The following is an 18,958-nucleotide window of genomic DNA, read 5'->3' on the forward strand; positions in this document are numbered from 1 at the left end:
CGGGCACGGGTCTGTGCGGGCGCGGCTCCGCGCAGGCTGGGCGGAGGTTCGAACCGGGACCCTCGAGATCGAGCCCCGGAGCCCGCGGGCTGGGCCGAAGGGGTCGGGCGGTGGCGGCGGTGGCGGCGGCTGCGGCTGCGGCGCAGGGCGGCGAGGCCCGGGCTCAGCCGGTCTGCGCCCGCGGGACGGGGAGGCCCTTGGAGACCGATTCGGGCCCCGGGAAGGTCGTCGGCCTGAAGTGAGTTTGCCCGTGGGCCCAGAGCCGGCTCCGCGGGAACAACGGCCCCGGGAGGCGGAGGAGGAGCAGCCCCCGCCCCGGAGTCCTCGGGAGCCTCGGGGCAGCTCGGCGTGTCCCAACGGGGTAGGTCGTGCGCTTGCGGGTCTTGCGGGCGGCGGGGCTGCGAGAGAGCGCGAGCGGCTGGACCTGGAGGGATGGGCACTCCCCCGGGACTGGGGACTCGTGGGACTCACGTTTCCCGGGGGCGCTGGGGGTTCCCGCCTTCCCCCCTACCCCTTGCTCCCCCGGTTCCCTGTCCAGCTTCCTGACGCGTCTGTAATCGCGCAGGAGCGTGTGCTGACCCCGCTGGGTTGTGCCCTGGGGGCATCCCCCAGTGTAGGGCAGGATCAGCGTGAGTGGAGGAGTTGACAGTAGGAGACTGGGCCTGAGAAGGGAGGGGGCTTGCTCAGGGTGATGGCGTCTGGGGGTGGGCTTGCTCGCAGGACTCAGCTCCTGGGCCCGTGTTCTGTCCTCACTGTTACCGTTTTTTTTTAGTAAAAGATTCTTAAGTGCAGCCATAACGGAGTTAAGTGATCTCATTTAAAAACAAAAGTATGCCTTGATGCAGGTTAATCACACTTCAGAGAGCTTGTGTTTTCAGTTCCTGTGGATACCGTGATTTTAAGCAGTTTGAAGAGTCACAAAGAATGCGTGAACAGTGTAAGAAGAGGGTTTTCTTTTCAACATTAATTTAATGAAGGCAATCTATTTGAAAAATTAGTGGATGTTTATATTAATCAATGAGAGAAACCTGCTAATCACCTCCTGATACGTGGGAGTGACAACAGCTCTACTCTGATGTTTCTCCTTTTCTCACATTTTTAGACCCTTCTGAGTGTTCACAGGGTAGGAGCTTTCTTTGGTGGTTCTCACACAGGATGTTCCCACCTCGGCAAGCTGCATTACTCGTGACTTCTATTATTTCTTCTGCTTCCCTAGGTCAGTCGTTAACAGTCTGTATGCTTTTCCAAGAGCAGCAGAGAATGAACGAATCCCAGGTGAGTTTTCCTGTCTTTGTATATGTTCCCTTGCTTGGCTTTGTAATGCATTTCAGAAGGCTTATATGGATTCAGATTTTATTTGTTTGACAGAGAGAGATCACAAGTTGGCAGAGAGGCAGGCAGAGAGAGAGAGGGGGACGCAGGCTTCCTGCTGAGCAGAGAGCCCGATGCGGGGCTCAATCCCAGGACCCTGAGACCATGACCCGAGCCGAAGGTAGAGACTTAACCCACTGAGCCACCCAGGCGCCCCTGGATTCAGATTTTAAAATGGGAATGTGGAAATAAGAGACATTATCATGTAAAATACAATTATTAGGGGGTCATATCAGCATCCAGAGTCTTTTTCTGAATTCATGTGTGCAGATAGTAGGTTATCTCAGGGTAACCTCAGGGCAAACACATGACTGATGTTCCTGACAGTCTCGGAAAAGGAGAGTACCGCCCGTTATGTGATTTGAATTGACTGTTTTGTTACTTATGGGTTTTCAAGATTTCCTGGGATTTGAGAAAATGTCTTTGTGGGAATTGATGTAGTTATGGGTATCTTTTCTAATAACAACCATTAAATATTGCAACATATGGCTTATGCGTGTTGCTTATCTAAACCGAGGGCCTGCTGGGTGAGCAAAATTCAGTGATCCAAGAAGACCTGTTTTCATTGTTCCTGTTTGATGCAGGGATAAAAGCTAAGGCTGAGGGAATGGCCTGCCCGTCCTTCAGATGCTTCTGTTACTGTTCATTTGGGTTGTGCAGTAAATAATAAAGCAAAGTATTCTTTTTTTTTTTTTTAAGATTTTATTTATTTATTTGACAGAGATCACAAGTGTGGGGGGGGTGGAAAGCAGGCTCCCCGCTGAGCAGAGAGCCAGATGTGGGGCTTGATCCCAGGACCCTGGGATCATGACCTGAGCCGAAGGCAGAGGCTTTAACCCACTGAGCCACCCAGGCGTCCCAGCAAAGTATTCTTTAGCAAATATATTCTTACTCTCATTCCTGTTTCAATGCTCAGCATCCCGATTTTGTCCTCACCCCTCTCCCAAATGTTTCGGTAAAGATTAGCGGTGACCTAATTACAGTCAGATCCATCGGACATCTACCCATGTTTCTTTTTCTTTTTCCTGCTTTTGTCTTCTTTTCGATTGTGTATTTTTTATGATCCCATTTTATGTCTTGTGTGCGGTTGTTAGCTCTAACACAGTTGTTGTTTGTGATTGCTTTGCAATTTATAGTATGAAACTTTAATTCATCACAGTTTATCTTCAGGTAAGGTACCATTTATTGCTTAGAATGTAGGGAGTTTGTCACTTCCATTGCTCCCCGCTGGGTCATCACACTGTTGTGTCATTTTACTCTAACAGGTAGAATCAAGCCCACAGGACTAGTGATGTTTGAGTAAATAGTTATTTTTTAAGGAATAAGAAAATAACATAGCTACCATTTCTGGTACTCTTCATTTCTTTATGTAGATACAGATTTTTATCTGCTGTTACTTTCCTTCTGCCTGAAGGACTTCCTTCAACACTTCTAGTTGTTTTTTTTTTTTCTTTTTCAAATTTTTATTTAAATTTTAATGAGTGAACTTACAGTGCAATATTGGTTTCAAGAGTAGAGGTCAGTGAATCATCACTTACATAGGACACCTGGTGCTCATCACAAGTGACCTTCTTAATGCCCATCCCCCATCTAGCCCATCCCCCACCCACGTCCCTCCATCACCCCTCATTGTGTTCTCTTATGGTTTGATTCCCCTCTCCTCTTTTGTTCCTTCCCATATGTTCATCTGTCTTGTTTCTTAAATCCCATATTTGTGAATCATGTGAGTGAAAGCGTATGAAATTTGTTGTTTTCTGACTGGTTTACTTCTCTTAGCATAATACTCTCTAGCTCTATCCAGGTCATTGCAAATGGTAAGATATCATTCTTTTTGATGGCTGAGTAATAATCCATTGTATATATACACCACATCGTCTTCGTTCCTCAGTCAGTGGACATTTGGGCTCTCACTGTAGTTTGGCTCTTGTGGATAATGCTGCTTTAAACATTGGGGTTCCATAAACATCGAAGGTTCTCCTTCGAGTCTGTATTTTTGTATCCTTTGGGTAAATACCTAACCTAGAGTGTCATTGCTGGATTGTAGGGTATTTGTATTTTCAACTTTCTGAGGAACTGCCATACTGTTTTCCAGAGCGGCCGCACCAGCTTGCATTCCCCCCAACAGTGCATGAGGTTCCCCTTTCTCCGCATCCTCGCCAACCCCTGTTGCTTCTTGTGTCGTTGAGTTTAGCCATTGAGACAGCTGTGTGGTGGGATCTCATTGTGGTTTTGATTTGTGTTTCCCTCATGATGAGTGACGTTGCGCATCTTTGCATGTAAGGCACATGCATTTGGCCGTAGGTATGTCTTTGGGAAAGTGTCTGTTCATGTCCTCTGCCTATTTCTTGACTGGATTATTTGGTTTTGGGATGCTGAGTTTGATAAGTTCTTTCTGGATTTGGGGACACTTCAAGCTGCTGCTGAATCTTTCAGCTTTTATACGTCAGAAAAGTCCTTTATTTTTGCCTTGGCTTTAATTTCAGGGGAGCGGGGCGCCTGGGTGGCCCAGTGGGTTAAAGCCTCTGCCTTCGGCTCAGGTCTGATCCCAGGGTCCTGGGATCGAGCCCCACAACGGGCTCTCTGCTCAGCGGGGAGCCTGCTTCCCTTCTTCTCTCTCTGCCTGCTTCCCTACCTACTTGTGATCTTTGTCTGTCAAATAAATAGATAAAATCTTTAAAAATAAATCTTATAATTTCAGGAGAGCTTTGCTGGGTTTTCTCCTGTACTTCAGATGTGTTCCCCTACTGTCTTCCCACTTCCATTGTTGCTGTTTCAGGAGGTTGCTGTTCTTCGTGTTCACTGATCTTTTTTTTGGTGTTGTGTTAATCTAGTCGGGTATTAACTTTCTCAGACATTGTAGTATTTATCTGTAGAAGTTCAGTTTGAGTCTTTTTACATGTCTTCCCTGTTCCTACTCAAATGTTTTGAACATAAGGAATACGGTAATAAACTATTTTAATGTTCAGTGCCACTTGTAACATCTGGGTCAGTTCTAGGCCCATTTCAGTAGACGTGTGATTTTCTGTGGTGGCCTGTCCTTCCCTGCATATTTCCCCCAGTTTGTCAACCCTCCTCACCTCCTCTCGGTTCTCCCTCCCTGCTCCAGGGCTGGAAACTCTCAGGGCAGTAACCAGAGGCCTCCCCTTGTTGATATCTTGTCTCTGAGTCCTTCCTTCATTGCTGCCCTTTATTGCTTCAAGATCCGTGTCTTAAAAGCCACTGCTTTGGGGGCACCTGGGTGGCTCAGTGGTTAAAGCCTCTGCCTTCGGCTCAGGTTGTAATCTCAGGGTCCTGGGATCGAGCCCCACATCGGACTCTCTGCTCAGTGGGGAGCCTGCTTCCCTCTCTCTCTGCCTGCCTCTCTGCCTACTTATGATCCTTGTCTGCCAAATAAATAAATAAAATCTTAAAAAAAAAAAAAAAAGCCACTGCTTTGTATATTCTGGTTTTTGGTGTCCTTTCAGGAGGCAGGGTAAATCTGATTCTTGTCTGTCTTTGCTGAAAGCAGTCCTGATGCCTGCCTGTATTTTGAATCATAGTTAGAAACCTTTCCCCACATTTGGGCTATAGGAAAATTCACCCCCCCCTTTTTTTTTTCTGTGTGGTTTAATATTTTATATTTAGATCACTGATCCAGTTGGATTTTTTTCTTTCATGGTGTGGAGTATGGATGCAGTTTCATCCATGCCCAAATGACTATAGTTCCTCTAACACTCTTCATTAAAAATCAGTGGATTGTTATATTGTATTAAAATATCACAGGCCCTCATGATGTGTCATGTAATCATACAAGTCTATTTCTAGACTTTGTGCTCTATTCCACTGACCTATCTCCATCCGTATGCTGACACCGAACCCTTTTAATCATAAAGGTTGTGTTTTAAATCTGGTAGGGATTAGGCCCCCTAAACAGCTTTTTTTTTTTTTTTTTTTTTTTTTTTTGAGATTTTCCTGGTTCTTGATTTTTTTCTGCCTTCATATGAACTTTAGTGCCAGCTCACATAGTTCCAGGAAGAAAGCTTTTGGTATTTTTGTTGGGATCACATATCTGTTAAGTAATTGAGGGCAGACTGATTTATATCTTAGTGTTCCTGAGTTGACCCATCCAGGAACAAAGAGCATCATTCCTCTTTTTCAGGTGTGCTTCTGTGCCTTTCAGGAGTGTTTTAAAGTTTTCCTAATATAGATTTTGTACATTTCTTGTTAACAGTTTTATTTTCTCTGTTACTCCATAAACTGTGTATATGCTTGAATTATATCTGCTTAGTCTATTAATGTAACAAGGGCTGTTGGGTTTGTTTGAGTTTTTTTTAATAATTTTCTTTTTCTTTCTTCCTTTCTTTTTTGTAAGTTTATTTAAGTCTACACCCAACGTGGGGATCAGACTCACGATCCTGGGATCAAGAGTTGCACATTCTTGGGGTGCCTGGGTGGCTCAGTGGGTTAAAGCCTCTGCCTTCAGCTCAGGTCATGATCCCAGGGTCCTGGGATCGAGCCCCGCATCGGGTTCTCTGCTCGGCTGGGAGCCTGCTTTCCTTCATCTCTCGCTGCCTGCCTCTCTGCCTGTTTGTGATCTCTGTCAGATGGATAAATAAAATCTTAAAAAAAAAAAAAGTTGCACATTCTTCCAACTGAGCCAGCCAGGCTCCCCCGGGCCTGTTGCTTTGTATGTCCTGATTTTATGTAACACTGTTCTTTCATTGAGTTGGTTTTGTTGTTGATTCTCTTGAGTTTTGGGGTATAGTATATCTCTTGCAAATAGAAATAGTTTTACTCTCTCTGTTGATTAGTATGCCTCTAGTTGTTTTCTCCAGCTGGAGGCAGTGAACATTTTGCCTCGTTCCTGATCTTACTGGGATTGTCTCTTCTGTTTGTCCATTAAGTAAAACCCTGACTTGAGAACTGAGAAGACTGCGTAAACATGCCCGTGCCTGTGCAGCTGTGTCTGTATAACTTAAAATGCACATGTGTGCTTGCCTGTGATTCAGATTGTACATGTATCACACATGCTCTGTGTATTAGGGTATGAGAGTGTGTGCGTATACACACATTCATGCTAGTGAAGTATCCACTCCTATTTTCTTGAGGGTTTTTAAATCAGGTATGTATTTTGAACATTGTCAGAGGCTTTTTCAGCATCTTAGTGGCGATAAAAGTGTTTTCTTAACCATATTAAAATAGCCTATTACATTAATGGATTTCCAAAGATTGAAGGAGTCAGTATTCTTGGCATAAGCACCACTTAGAGATCATATATTATTTTTTTATTCTGGTGTTGGATTCTGTTTGCTAACATCTCATTTTGGATGTTGTTGTTGATACAAGTGGTATCGAGCCATCATACTGATCGCGTGGTCAGTCTTCCGACCCCTCCCGTCCTTGCCTTGTGGACTCACTGAACCCAAAAAGTTGTGACTCTCCATGGCAGTTCATCAGCTCACTTGGCCCAGATCGACTACAGTGTCCTGCTCTGGATTCTCTGTCAGCTCAACTCCCGCAGTCTCGGGCAATCTCGGCTGTGGCACCTACATCATGGGTAGAAAACCCTGTGTTGACACATGTTTTGTAAACAGGGTGATGGGATGTGTCTGCTGAGCACTTCTCTTCTGAAACAGGAGTTGCGTGTCGGCAGTCCCGAGCATCACTGCTTGCAGCAATGGCATCGGAGACACCCCCGCGCCCCTACTTTCGGTTCCTTTAAGTGTGTCCCCAAAAGTGGACTTGCTGGATCATATGGGAAATTAATGCCAGGTTTATTTTTAATTTTTGAGGAGCTCTCCCAGCTGCAGCGGCTGCCGCAGTTTGCACTCCAGCGGCCGTGCACGTGGGTTCTGGTTTCTCCAGCATGTGTTCTTTCCAGGCGTTTTGGTAGTAGTCATGCTAAGGGGCGGGAGGTGGTAACTCACTGTGGCTTTGATTTGATTTCCCTAATGGATGGTGACATGGATCATCTTCCCACGTGCTCCTTGGACACGTGTGTGTCATCTTTGAGAAATGTCTGTTCCAGTCCTTGGCCCATTTTGAATCATGTTGGTTTCTGTTGTTCGGTGGGTTTGAGGAGTTCTCTCTGTATTCTAGTATGAGGCTTTACCAGAGACATGATTGGCATATATTTTCCCCATCTTGTAGGTTGCCTTTTTCTTCGTAGACAGTGTCTTTTTCATACCTCTGCATCTTTCCCCCTTAATCCTGTGGCCCACCGGCTGCATCTGTGAACCCTAACCTGGCAACCTAAGATTCAGAGTCTGTTTAACTGCTCTCTGTGTGGGCGCTCTGACCTCTTGGGCGTCCGTCAGTGCAAGTTACTGCTGCGAGAGTGAGGTGTTTGTAGATGTGGTGTTTGGCCCAAAACTCGGAGGAGGTAGAACCCCTAGTCATGCAGGTCACTGCAGCTAAAAGTCCAAGATGAAAGAGATGAACGGGAAGGCAGAAATCAGCGACTGAGTGACGTGGGCGCCCCCAAGCCACGGTGGGGTGGGAGGCCGAGAGACAGAGTGCATGTTTATTTCCATGGTGTTGCCCTCCCAGGCCGGAAGCTTTCTGAGAGCAGGGGTGGTGTCTTACTCATCTCACATACCCCAGAACTCGGTTCCGTTGCAACACAGGACCTCAGTTGGTTTTCTGGTTTCAGGGTTTGGTTATTTTAGGGAGCACGTGAAAGAACCCAAAGGCCGTGTGTTTCCCCTCGGGTTTGATTTCGTTTCATAACCTGTAACACCCGGTCAGGTTTTCAGTGTTCCCAGTTCACCCTCTCTGTGAGCTCAGTAAGCTCCCCAGCCCGCACACCTCCTCCGCCTGACCAGTTCCAATCTGGTGCCATTGCAGGGGCCAGTGTCATTCAGGGACGTGGCCGTGGACTTCACCCAGGAGGAGTGGCAGCAGCTGGAGCCTGATGAGAAGACCACGTACCGGGATGTGATGCTGGAGAACTACAGCCATCTCGTCTCCGTGGGTGAGGAGAGCTTGCTTGTGGATCGCTGCCCCGCGGGTGGGGGTTGGGGTGGAGGGATGCCCATGCCATGATTTTTCCTCAAGTTTGAAGAAACCAATGGTAGGACCATCTAACTCCCCTCGGGCACCAGGCTGGGTATTCATATGTCGGCCTCTCCATCGAAACGTTCGGATTTTGCGAAGGGGCAAAACCAGCCACGTTTTATCCTGCAGCCTCTGAGGCAGCACCTTGGGCTCAGAGATCTGAGAGCGGAGCAGCCGGTCCAAGTCTGCCTCCGTGTCTCCCTCACAGGCTACGACAGCACCAAGCCCAAAGTGATCCTCAAGTTGGAGCAGGGAGAGGAGCCGTGGGTAGCCGAAGGTGAAGTGCCGTGTCAGAGTCGGCCAGGTAGGTTAGGACATGGTCGCCCCGCTTCGGGAGGGACTGAGGGCAGCCCCGAGCCACTGGTGCCCCGGCCACACCTCCAGGCCGCAGACAGCACGCTCCCTCCAGCGCCGCGTGCACGCTGCTTTTCGGATTTGACATTTGGTTTACACTTGCGGGCGTTCTCCACGATGGCCAGTGCTGAGTCTCCGGTCACTTCCTCTTCCTGCGTCCTCAGGAGCTCACCCGGCCCCATAGCACAGAATTCCTTTCTTGGCAGGCATTCGGAAGTCTCAGAGAAAAATGAACTTGAGACTTTCCCGTTCGTTCTTTCTGCCTTCCGTTTTCCTTCCTTCCTTGACATGAGGTGCTTCGGGCTGGTCTCCTGTCTGTTTCACCCCTTCCTATGTGCACTCAGTCACCAAATTCTGCCCCGTCCCTGAGCGGGGGAGGCCGGCTGCCACCTCCAGTCAGTGCATCTGTGCTCTGCTTCGCAGCAGTGAGCACGAGCCCGAAGTTGGTCGCCACGTGATACTGTGGGAAACTGACCCCTGTGCTTCGGAGCCTAAATACAGCTCAGACAGCTCGGGTACAGAGCAACAAGAGCTTCGTTGCTTTGCCGGGCGAAGGAGGCTGCCGCGGGCTGTGGCCTTCACAAATGGCAGGGAAGGGGATTTCTAGGGAAAGCCAAGATCTGGCCAGTTCGGCAGGAATTGTGTGGATGATGCCAGCCTTGTTAGTTGTTTTCGGGGTGGTGCCAGGTTCCTGAGACCACAGGCTAAGAGAGGCGGTGAGGAAGGTTTGCGGAAGAGAGGGAAAAAGTTATTTTAAAATCGAGCTTCACAGGGCGTCTGGGTGGCTCAGTCAGTTAAGCATCTGCCTTCGGCTCAGGTCATGATCCCAGGGCTCCCTGCTCCGTGGGGAGTCTGCTTCTCCCTCTGACCCTTCCCTCCACTTATGAGCTCATGATCTCTCTCTCACAAAAATAAGTAGTTTTGTTTTTTTTTTTTAAGTTCTTAGTTTATTAATCCTTATGAAAAATCTGCACAACCACCACTGATAGTCACTGCGGAATCTCTGCTCCTGTTGGCCGGTCTCCGGCTCACTGTCGCCAGCACCAGCACTGGCTTTTGGCGTCCCCCTGACTTTCTTCGTTCTGCTCTGGCGCTCCCTTCACTGTTTCCTGGAGGCCTTTTCCTTCTCATACAGGCCACCTCTTGCAATTCTGTGTTTGGGTTCTTTTTTTTTTTTTTCCTGCATTATCCAAGGAATCCTAAATCACGCCAAACCACTTGTGTTGCTACCACCAAAATTGGTTTGAATTCAAATACGAAGGTGACATCTGGTGTGGCCTTGTAGGTTGTGGCTAGTTGTTCCCAAACTACTGGGGCCTTCCCGGGGTGAAGAACATCCGTGATCATTTGTTTCCGCTGATGTAGTTGCTTGCTCGTGAACCTCCTGGTCAGGATAATTACCACGTCGTTCATGATGACGGCCCGGCTTCCAGCAGCCGAGGAGGAAAAGAGGCTGTTTTCCATTCTTTTGTTTTCTTTGTGTCCCTTAAAAAGATTTATCTTGTCTCAACTTTCAGGCCTTTTTCTTTGTATATGCTCCTCGTCCAAATTGATGTTTAATGCCTGTAATCCGTGGACTCTTACCTGACAGAGGCCGGGGCCAGAGGGGTCTCTAGTCCCTTCTTTCTCAGAATGGCTGACAGTCGGCTGCAGACTTCTCCAAACCACCTTGCACATCCTCCCCACTTCTGTTGTTTAGTACATCAGACTGGTCTTCTCTCCCCTGGTTCCTGTTTCTTATCTCCTGTGAAATGCTTTAAATTTTCCTGTATAGTCTTTATTTCTTCTGACATCAGCGTAAAAGATACTTTCTCATACCTGGATTACAGTGAAACCTATTTGGAAATTGCAAAGTCTGTTCATTGGAGACATCCAATTGATTTAACACGAGGCTGACAGATGAGCTCCTAATTATTCTGTTTCTTCTGAAATAGATGTTACGTTCTTCTCTCCTCGGGTCCCGTTCAGTATGGTGTGATGGTGCCTATCAAAATTCATGTCCCGTTTCCCCAGACTCTTGTTAAATTCTGTTTGGTCTAGATCTCCAGACTATCCTAGCTCTTCTCTGTGTGTGCTTTTCTTACCCAAATTAGACGTTTTCCTTCCTTCCTCTTAAAATTGTAGTTATAAGAAGATAACAATATATGCCTGAAACTAATATAATACGGTATGTTGACTGTATTTGAATCTTAGAAATAAGTAAACATTTTTTAAAAACCTACCCCAAAAGAAATACCAAGGCTCAAGAAAACACAAATACATAACAGAATTTACCATTTTAACATTTTTAAGCATACAGTTCATTGATATGAACTATATTCACATTGTTGTGCAACAGAACCTCTAGAGCTTTATCCTTAAAAGTTCACCTCTTATTTACACTTTCCATAATTACTGGGTCACCACACTTGTTTCTCCCTTCTCAGTACCCGTTCCACAGTTACTACGAAAGTTAGATATGATTATATATTTGGTACTTCAGCCTCTTTTTCTACCTGAATTGTAATTCTCCAAAGGGGAAGGATCTTTTCATTCTGTTTTGGTATGTAATGTGTAGAAGGTATTCTGTAGATTTTTCATGGACTGAGGACCTAGGGAAGAAAGACCTTTATTATCTATATCCATTGAGACATAATTTATCCTCAACTATAGATTTGATAAAACAGAGTAGAACCTGAAAGCACCCCATTTGATCAGATTAGGAACTACTTTAGTTTCTAATCCCAGAGAGATTCCAGGAAAACTAGGAAATGTTGCCACACTCTCCACAGGCACACAGTTTAGTTAGGAAAGGATAACATAGCTGCATGGACTAGTTTGGATTTCGCTTTCACACAGAGCACTTACATATTATTTACAACTTTGTGTTAAAACTGTTTTAAGAATTAAAGGAAGAAGAGCTTTATTTATTTATTTTTTAAAGATTTTATTTATTTATTTATTTGACAGAGAAATCACAAGTAGGGAGAGAGAGGGGTAAGCAGGCTCCCTGCTGAGCAGAGAGCCCCATGCGGGGCTCAATCCCAGGAGCCCTGAAATTTGTAAGAAGTGTAGAAATAAATAAGTTAATACTGCAGGGGCAGTTTTTGACATCTGACATTTAAGGTTTTCTATTAAAACTAAATGAAACCTGCACATATGGGAACTCTTGCTTGTTTTCAGGACTCTGTCAGTGTTATGTCAGGGACGTGACTGGTTTTGTGAAATTTAAGTTGGCAGATTGAAAGAAAACCGATGAACCATTGTTTCATATCATACACTGTTCTGAGCGATTCGCATGCACTAAGTTGGTCCTTTCCCAGTGATCTGGGCACATTGTAGCCGTGTGAAGCTGCATCACAGTTCAGTAACTTGCTCAAGACCTGGCCAGCAGTGTGTTGGAAGTGGATTTGAATTGAGGTAGCCTCATCTCTACGCTTTCAGCCGCCACGCTCTGTTTTACACCTAAATGCAGCTCGGGTTCAGTAACTGTCGGAACACTTCCGAGAGCCGATGTTCATGGCTCGGTCTCTTGCCATCTGGTCCCATCTTACATTTCTTTTGGATACTGAGGTGCCTGAACTCTCCCTCCAGGTGAGTGTGAACCAGGGCTGGGGAGTTGGGGCCATCGTGGTAAAGATGTCTCTAAAGATGAGGAGATCGGAATTTTTAGAATGTTTATTTGGTTTACATGCAGAATAGAAAGGCAAAGATTTTGGAAGCATCTGGGCTAGTGAGGATGTCATTATGGTAATCTTTGTGTGCAGCAGTGTCTTACAATTTAATATAAATTACGATCTCTTACTCCCAGTGAAATCCGTACTTGGGTGTTTTCTTTAAATGTTCATGCAGTGATTGCTCTTGTTCTCCCACCAGACCGCTGTGCTCACGAGTCCTCCTTAATCTAATGCTTTTTCAGTCACGGTGCCCTCTGCTCATCATTTCTTGGGTTTTTTTCACCTTTTCTACCAAAGTTTTGAACATATTTGGGAGGTAACAAAGGTACTTGTGTTTGGTGTGAATTTACTCTCCCTTCTTTCTCTAGTACTGGGTCCTGTCCCACACTCATCCCTTCCCTGTGCCTACCCCGCCCCACTCCTGTGTGTGTGTGTGTGTGTGTGTGTGTGTGTGTGTGTGTGTCTTGTCTATCTGTCTGTCTTACATGACACATCAAGGGGAAATGAAGACTATATGCTTGTGATTATTTTTATTTGTGGAGATTGGCTGTAAAGCCAGAGTCAGTTTCTCAGTAGGGCTCCTGAGTACCACTCCCATTTGATACCCGGTGTGTTCAGATTCACAAAGGTTGTTTAATTTTATTCCTTTTTAGAAGAAGTCTGGAAGGCAGATGACCCGATAGAGAGAATCCCAGGAAGTGAAGACGAACATTCAAGGCAAGCTATTTCTGTCAACAGCAAAACCCCGGTTGAAGAGAGAGAGAATGCATTTGATAAAACGTGTAATGTGGAAACAAGCCTTGTTCCTTCAAACGTAACACCTCACACGTGTGTCTCCTGTGGAAAGAATTTAGAATCTACTTCAGAATTAATTATTAGTGATGGAAGCTATGCGAGAAAGAAACCTGATGAGTGTAGTGAATGCGGGAAGATGTACCACGGAGGGAAACCCTATGAATGTAATCAAAATGGGGAAGGCTATTCTCAAAATGAAGAGAGTATTCTTCAGAAAATTAATATTTTGGAGAAACCCTTTGAATATAATGAATGCATGGAAGCCTTAGACAATGATGCTGTTTTCCTTGCTCATAAGAGAGCTTATATGGGGGAAAAGCCCTATGAGTGGAATGACTCTGGGTCAGACTTCATCCAGATGTCAAATTTTAATGTTTACCAGAGATCACAGATGGAATTAAAGCCTTTTGAATGCAGTGAATGTGGGAAATCTTTCTGTAAAAAGTCAAAGTTAATCATCCATCAGAGGGCCCACACAGGAGAAAAACCTTACGAATGTAATGTATGTGGGAAATCCTTCAGCCAAAAGGGGACCTTAACCGTCCATCGGAGATCACATTTAGAGGAGAAGCCCTATAAATGTAACGAATGTGGGAAAACCTTCTGTCAGAAGTTACATCTCACCCAACACCTGAGAACTCATTCAGGTGAGAAGCCCTATGAATGTAATGAGTGTGGGAAAACCTTCTGCCAGAAGACCCATCTCACCCTACACCAGAGGAATCATTCAGGAGAGAGACCCTATCCGTGTAACGAATGTGGAAAATCCTTTTCACGCAAGTCTGCCCTCAGTGACCACCAGAGAACACATACGGGAGAGAAACTTTACAAATGTAACGAATGTGGGAAATCCTACTACCGAAAATCTACCCTCATTACACATCAGAGGACCCACACGGGAGAGAAACCGTATCAGTGCAGTGAGTGTGGGAAGTTCTTCTCTCGGGTGTCGTACCTCACTATACATTATAGAAGTCACTTAGAAGAGAAACCCTATGAATGTAACGAGTGTGGGAAAACCTTCAATTTAAATTCAGCCTTCATTAGACATCGGAAAGTACACACAGATGAGAAACCCCATGAATGTAGTGAATGCGGAAAATTCTCTCAGTTCTCCTATGTCACTGACCATCCTACGGCTCCTTTAGGAGATAAACCTTATGAATGTAATGAATGTGGGAAAATCTTCCTTGATAGTTCGGCCTTCAGTGGGCACCAGTCACTTCCGAAAGGGGAGAAATCCTATGAATGTAACATCTGTGGAAAATTGTTCTCTGAATTATCGTACTACACTATCCATTACAGGAGTCATTCTGAAGAGAAGCCCTATGGATGCGGTGAATGTGGGAAAACCTTCTCCCATAACTCATCCCTCTTTAGACATCAAAGAGTGCACACAGGAGAGAAGCCCTATGAGTGTTACGAGTGTGGGAAGTTCTTCTCTCAGAAATCCTATCTCACCATCCACCACCGGATCCATTCGGGAGAGAAGCCCTATGAATGTAGTAAATGTGGGAAAGTCTTCTCTCGGATGTCAAACCTCACCGTTCACTATAGAAGCCATTCAGGAGAGAAGCCCTACGAATGTAATGAATGTGGAAAAGTCTTTTCTCAGAAGTCATACCTCACTGTACACTATAGGACTCATTCAGGAGAGAAGCCCTATGAATGTAACGAGTGTGGGAAAAAATTCCACCACAGGTCAGCCTTCAATAGCCATCAGAGGATTCATAGGAGAGGGAATGTGAATGTACTGGACGTGGAGAATCTCCTGTGAGGTCAAAACCCTCTGAGTAGACCGAAATGTAATAGGGAGTCAGATGTCACTGAGAGTTCATGTTTCTGAATGGGGAAAGCCATTTAGGAATTAAATTTATCTCCACCTGATTTCTCACGGAGAAGGATCCCTAGGAATGAAAGAAGCAACAAAGCCTTCAGCAAAATACTGCAATCCGTTGGGCATGAGATAATTTATACAGGAGTGAAACTTGGTGCATATTTAATATTTATTTTGGAATTCGAATTGTATTTACATATCAGGGAATCATACCAAGGCGAGATCTGTCAGAGGGATGAATGTGGGAAAACTATTGTCTTGGAAATTGTTATACTAAAAGCCATATTTCTGACATAAATTCCAATAGGAATTCCAATTGGAAAGCTATCAGAAGCTATCAGCTCTGAATAAACCATTGTATCAAATGAAGTTTTGGAATCACCAGGAGTTTATAATGAGGACTGTAACATTAAACATATATATGGCAGTTCTATCATGTTTTAAAAATGCAGTCCAATAGTAATTCTATGCAAATTGGGATTTGAATTATTTGGGAAAAGGCAGTATTTTGAGTATTAAGGTGGCAAAATGTACTAACACAGGATATGTGTTGTTGGTGAGACATTTGCTAGGTACCAGGTAGTTAAATACTTTTCTCTTTGTTGGGAGGCATTGACAAATGGATTTTTAGCAAATGCCCCATCAATGAAGGCTAAGTGGTGGCTTTTGTAGCATTTTCAACTACATTTGAGCAAAAAGGATTTTAAGACACTCTTTTCATAAACTTCACATAGATGATTTGGAGTAAAGTCTGTGTCAGTAAAAGAGGGCATCCACACAGTTTATCTGTAGAATACACACAGCTCTCCTGCCACTCTGCTTGTCTAATTAAGAGTGCGCAGTGTGCTGATATAACATAATTCAGATACATCATCTCTTATTTGACATGAATACTATGGCATTTTGTGCACTGCCCCTCATTCCCAGTATTTTGGAACAAATACAGGTTTCTAGCAGAGTTTTAGTTGATTAACTCAGTGTTCTTTTTCCCCTAATTCCTTGCTGGAAGAGTTTGTTCACCGTTTCTTCACAAGACACAGAGAGTGGATCCTGATTCGTCTAAACCAATCATGATAATTTCATTCCGATTGTGAGTAACCTCTTTATAGTGGTCACACGACCCAGTTCACTGGGCCAAGGAATGCAAGGATCATTTAATAATCAAAAATTAATCACTGGACTGCATCAAAGAAACAAGTAATCTAGAATGCAGAAAAGTCATTGGTACAGTCAGCATCCGTTAATGTTCTCCATAAACTATAGATTTGAGGGGAACTTCCCTACTTGGACAAAAAGTATCTAAAACTATAACTACCAGCATACCTAATACCGAAATATTGAAAGTTTTCTCCAGAATGAAAAAAAAAGGCTATCCACTGTCAGTAATTGTATTCAGTATTCTGCAGAAGGACGTAGCCAGGAGAATAAGGGAAGAAAACTAATTAAAGAGCATAAACATTAGAAAGAAGTAAAACTTTTATCTGCAATTGACATGATTTTGTACTTTGAAAGTTCTGAGGAATGCACAGATAATTGAAATGAATGACTAGGTTTAGCAAACTCCCTGCATATTAAGCTCATTATGCAAAAATAGTTTTTTAATATACCAGCAGTGAACATAAAAAATGAAAAACTTAAAAAGCAATACCACTTACAATAGCATCAAAATTCCTCAAGTGCCTCGAGGGAACATTACCTAACTCCATATTTTCAAGAACTGTTTCTAGAAAAAAAAAAAAAAATCACAAAACTTGAGAGGGCCATATCTAGTTCATGGATTCCAGGACAGTTTTTAAAAGATCTCAGTTTTCCCCCAAATTAATTCATATATTCAATGCAATCTTAAAAGTCCTACTAAGTTCTTTAATTGAAATTAAACAAACTCTAAAATTCAAATGAAAATTCAGAAGACCAATAATAGTCAAGGCTATCTTCTGAAATAGAGTGAAAGAACTTATATTACCAGGTATCAAGGAAGAGCTGTCATAAAGCCACAGAAATTATTATAATTGGTGCAGAGATAAATTGACCATTGGGACAGAAGAAAGATTCCAGAAACACCCATATATAATATAGTCACTTGGTTTTTGCTGAAGATGATAATGCAGTGGGGAGAGGATATTCTTTTTAGTAAATGCTTTGCCAGTTAAATTTAATAATTTAATAGAAAATAGAAGAGTGGGTTGCGATGGATTACAGATCTCAGTATGAAATGTAAAATAATAAAACTTTAAGAAGAGAACTTAGCAGACTGTATGTAACCTTATAATGAGAAAATTTTTCATAAGACCCCCAAGTCACTAAACTATAAAAGCCAGTTAATTTGGAGTTATTAACTTTCTGAAACTTGGGTTTATTAAAAGGACCCCCATTAAGAAAGCAACTAGGCAAGAAACGGGGGAGAAAATATTTGCAACCTATGTATATGACAGCAGAATTGAGTGTAGAGGAGGGGGTGGTGATGGTTTTTGGAAGGCGCCACTTGTTAAACACTTGGGGCTCTGTGGGCTAGACAGACAATCTCTGTGAACTTGTCTGTTTCAATAAAACTTTATTCACAAACACAGGCAACAGTCGATTTGGTCCAAAGGCCACACTTTCCAGCCCTGGATCTAAAATTGAAAATACAAATCAACAAGAAAAAAACAGAAAAATGGGCAAGAGATTGGGACATCCACTTAACGAAAGAAAATATCCAGATGGCCAGTAAACACGAAAAGGTATGTTATTTTTATTAGTAATCAGGGAAATGCAAAATTAGAACACCAGCCCCTCACTGAGATGGTTAAAATGAAAGCATGAAAAAGAATCAAGTTTTGGCAAGGAGGTAAGCAACAGGAAGCCTTCTCTGCTTGAGGTGTTGCCAACTAGTATGACCATTTTGGAAAGCTGGCACTTTGAACGTGCGTATACCCTTTTAACCCGAACCTGGCAGATAGGCACGTTTATGTCAGCCAAAGGACGTACTAAAATACTCATTGCATAAAACTGCACAAACCAGAATTCTCTGAAGGCAGGCATGCAGTAGAATGAATGAACCTAGTGGCATATTTTACTGCAGAAGACTTTTGAGTGTTGAGAACGAGTGAACCGTAAGTATTTGCAGTAGTAGCTTGGTTTCACAGAGCTGAATGACGGAAACCAGACATAGAGGCACACACACTGTATGACCATCTGTAAAGCATAAGAACAGAAAATCTTTATGCAGTTAGGAATCAGGACAGCGGCTAGCTTTGGGCAAGGCTGAAAATGGTATTTATCTGGTGCTAGTAATACTGTTTCTAAACCTGGGTGCTGAATATCTGAGTCTTCTCTGCACTTAAGACATGTGTCTTTCTCTGCATGTATATTGTTTTAAAATCCTGCATCATTTTGTGCAGGAAATACTCTTTAGAGTAGTTTTAATGGCAACTACAGAGATTTCCTACACTGTGACCTTAAAGCTTAATATAAAGTATATTTTAAGTAAAATATTTGAAAAGGTGACTGGGCCATTACATATTTTGTCATCCTACCCTTTTGCATATATAAATGGGTCTGAACCACCTCTTCCAATAAAGAACTAACGTGCGTAAACATTTATAATTTTCTCAAATAATTTTTCACATTCTGAACTTGGGATGCGTCTTCTGCATTACCGTCCTAGAGATGACCTTGCTGGGAGGTAAATCCTTGTAACGGTGACTTTAATCTGGTGGGAAATTGTACTCAGATGCTTTCCACTTCGTTGTTACCAGCACAGGTGTGTGTGAAAACTCTGTGACATGAAAAGTAAGAGCGCTTGGCCGGTTGGGGAGGGAAGAGGGTTGGCTGAGCTCAGCGGCCCAGCAAGGAGGATGTTTCAGCGTGGAATGGAGTGGATGGTGTGCACTTGACTTGATTTCCCCTGCCTCATACTAGGCAATGCTTG

At 43.9% G+C, this 18,958-nt stretch overlaps 1 protein-coding gene across 2 annotated transcripts; it reads left to right on the forward strand.

The window, feature by feature from the left end:
• The first annotated feature begins 155 nt into the window (after positions 1–155).
• Positions 156–18,630, forward strand: LOC111146206 (RB associated KRAB zinc finger). 2 transcript variants are annotated; one of them, XM_022501646.1, is made up of 5 exons: positions 156–361; positions 1,255–1,275; positions 8,197–8,323; positions 8,615–8,710; positions 13,070–18,630. In XM_022501646.1, exons 2-5 carry the CDS (start codon positions 1,261–1,263, stop codon positions 14,986–14,988), a joined length of 2,157 nt encoding a protein of 718 aa, XP_022357354.1. In that variant the 5' UTR covers positions 156–361; positions 1,255–1,260; the 3' UTR covers positions 14,989–18,630. The 2 variants fall into 2 exon arrangements, with proteins under 2 accessions (XP_022357354.1, XP_022357353.1); XM_022501645.1 differs by having other exon boundaries at positions 157–361; positions 1,217–1,275.
• The last annotated feature ends 328 nt before the right edge of the window (positions 18,631–18,958 follow it).

Source organism: Enhydra lutris, unplaced genomic scaffold (assembly GCF_002288905.1).
Source record: "Enhydra lutris kenyoni isolate GAN:26980312 unplaced genomic scaffold, ASM228890v2 scaffoldscaffold13, whole genome shotgun sequence".
Lineage (NCBI taxonomy): Eukaryota > Metazoa > Chordata > Mammalia > Carnivora > Mustelidae > Enhydra > Enhydra lutris.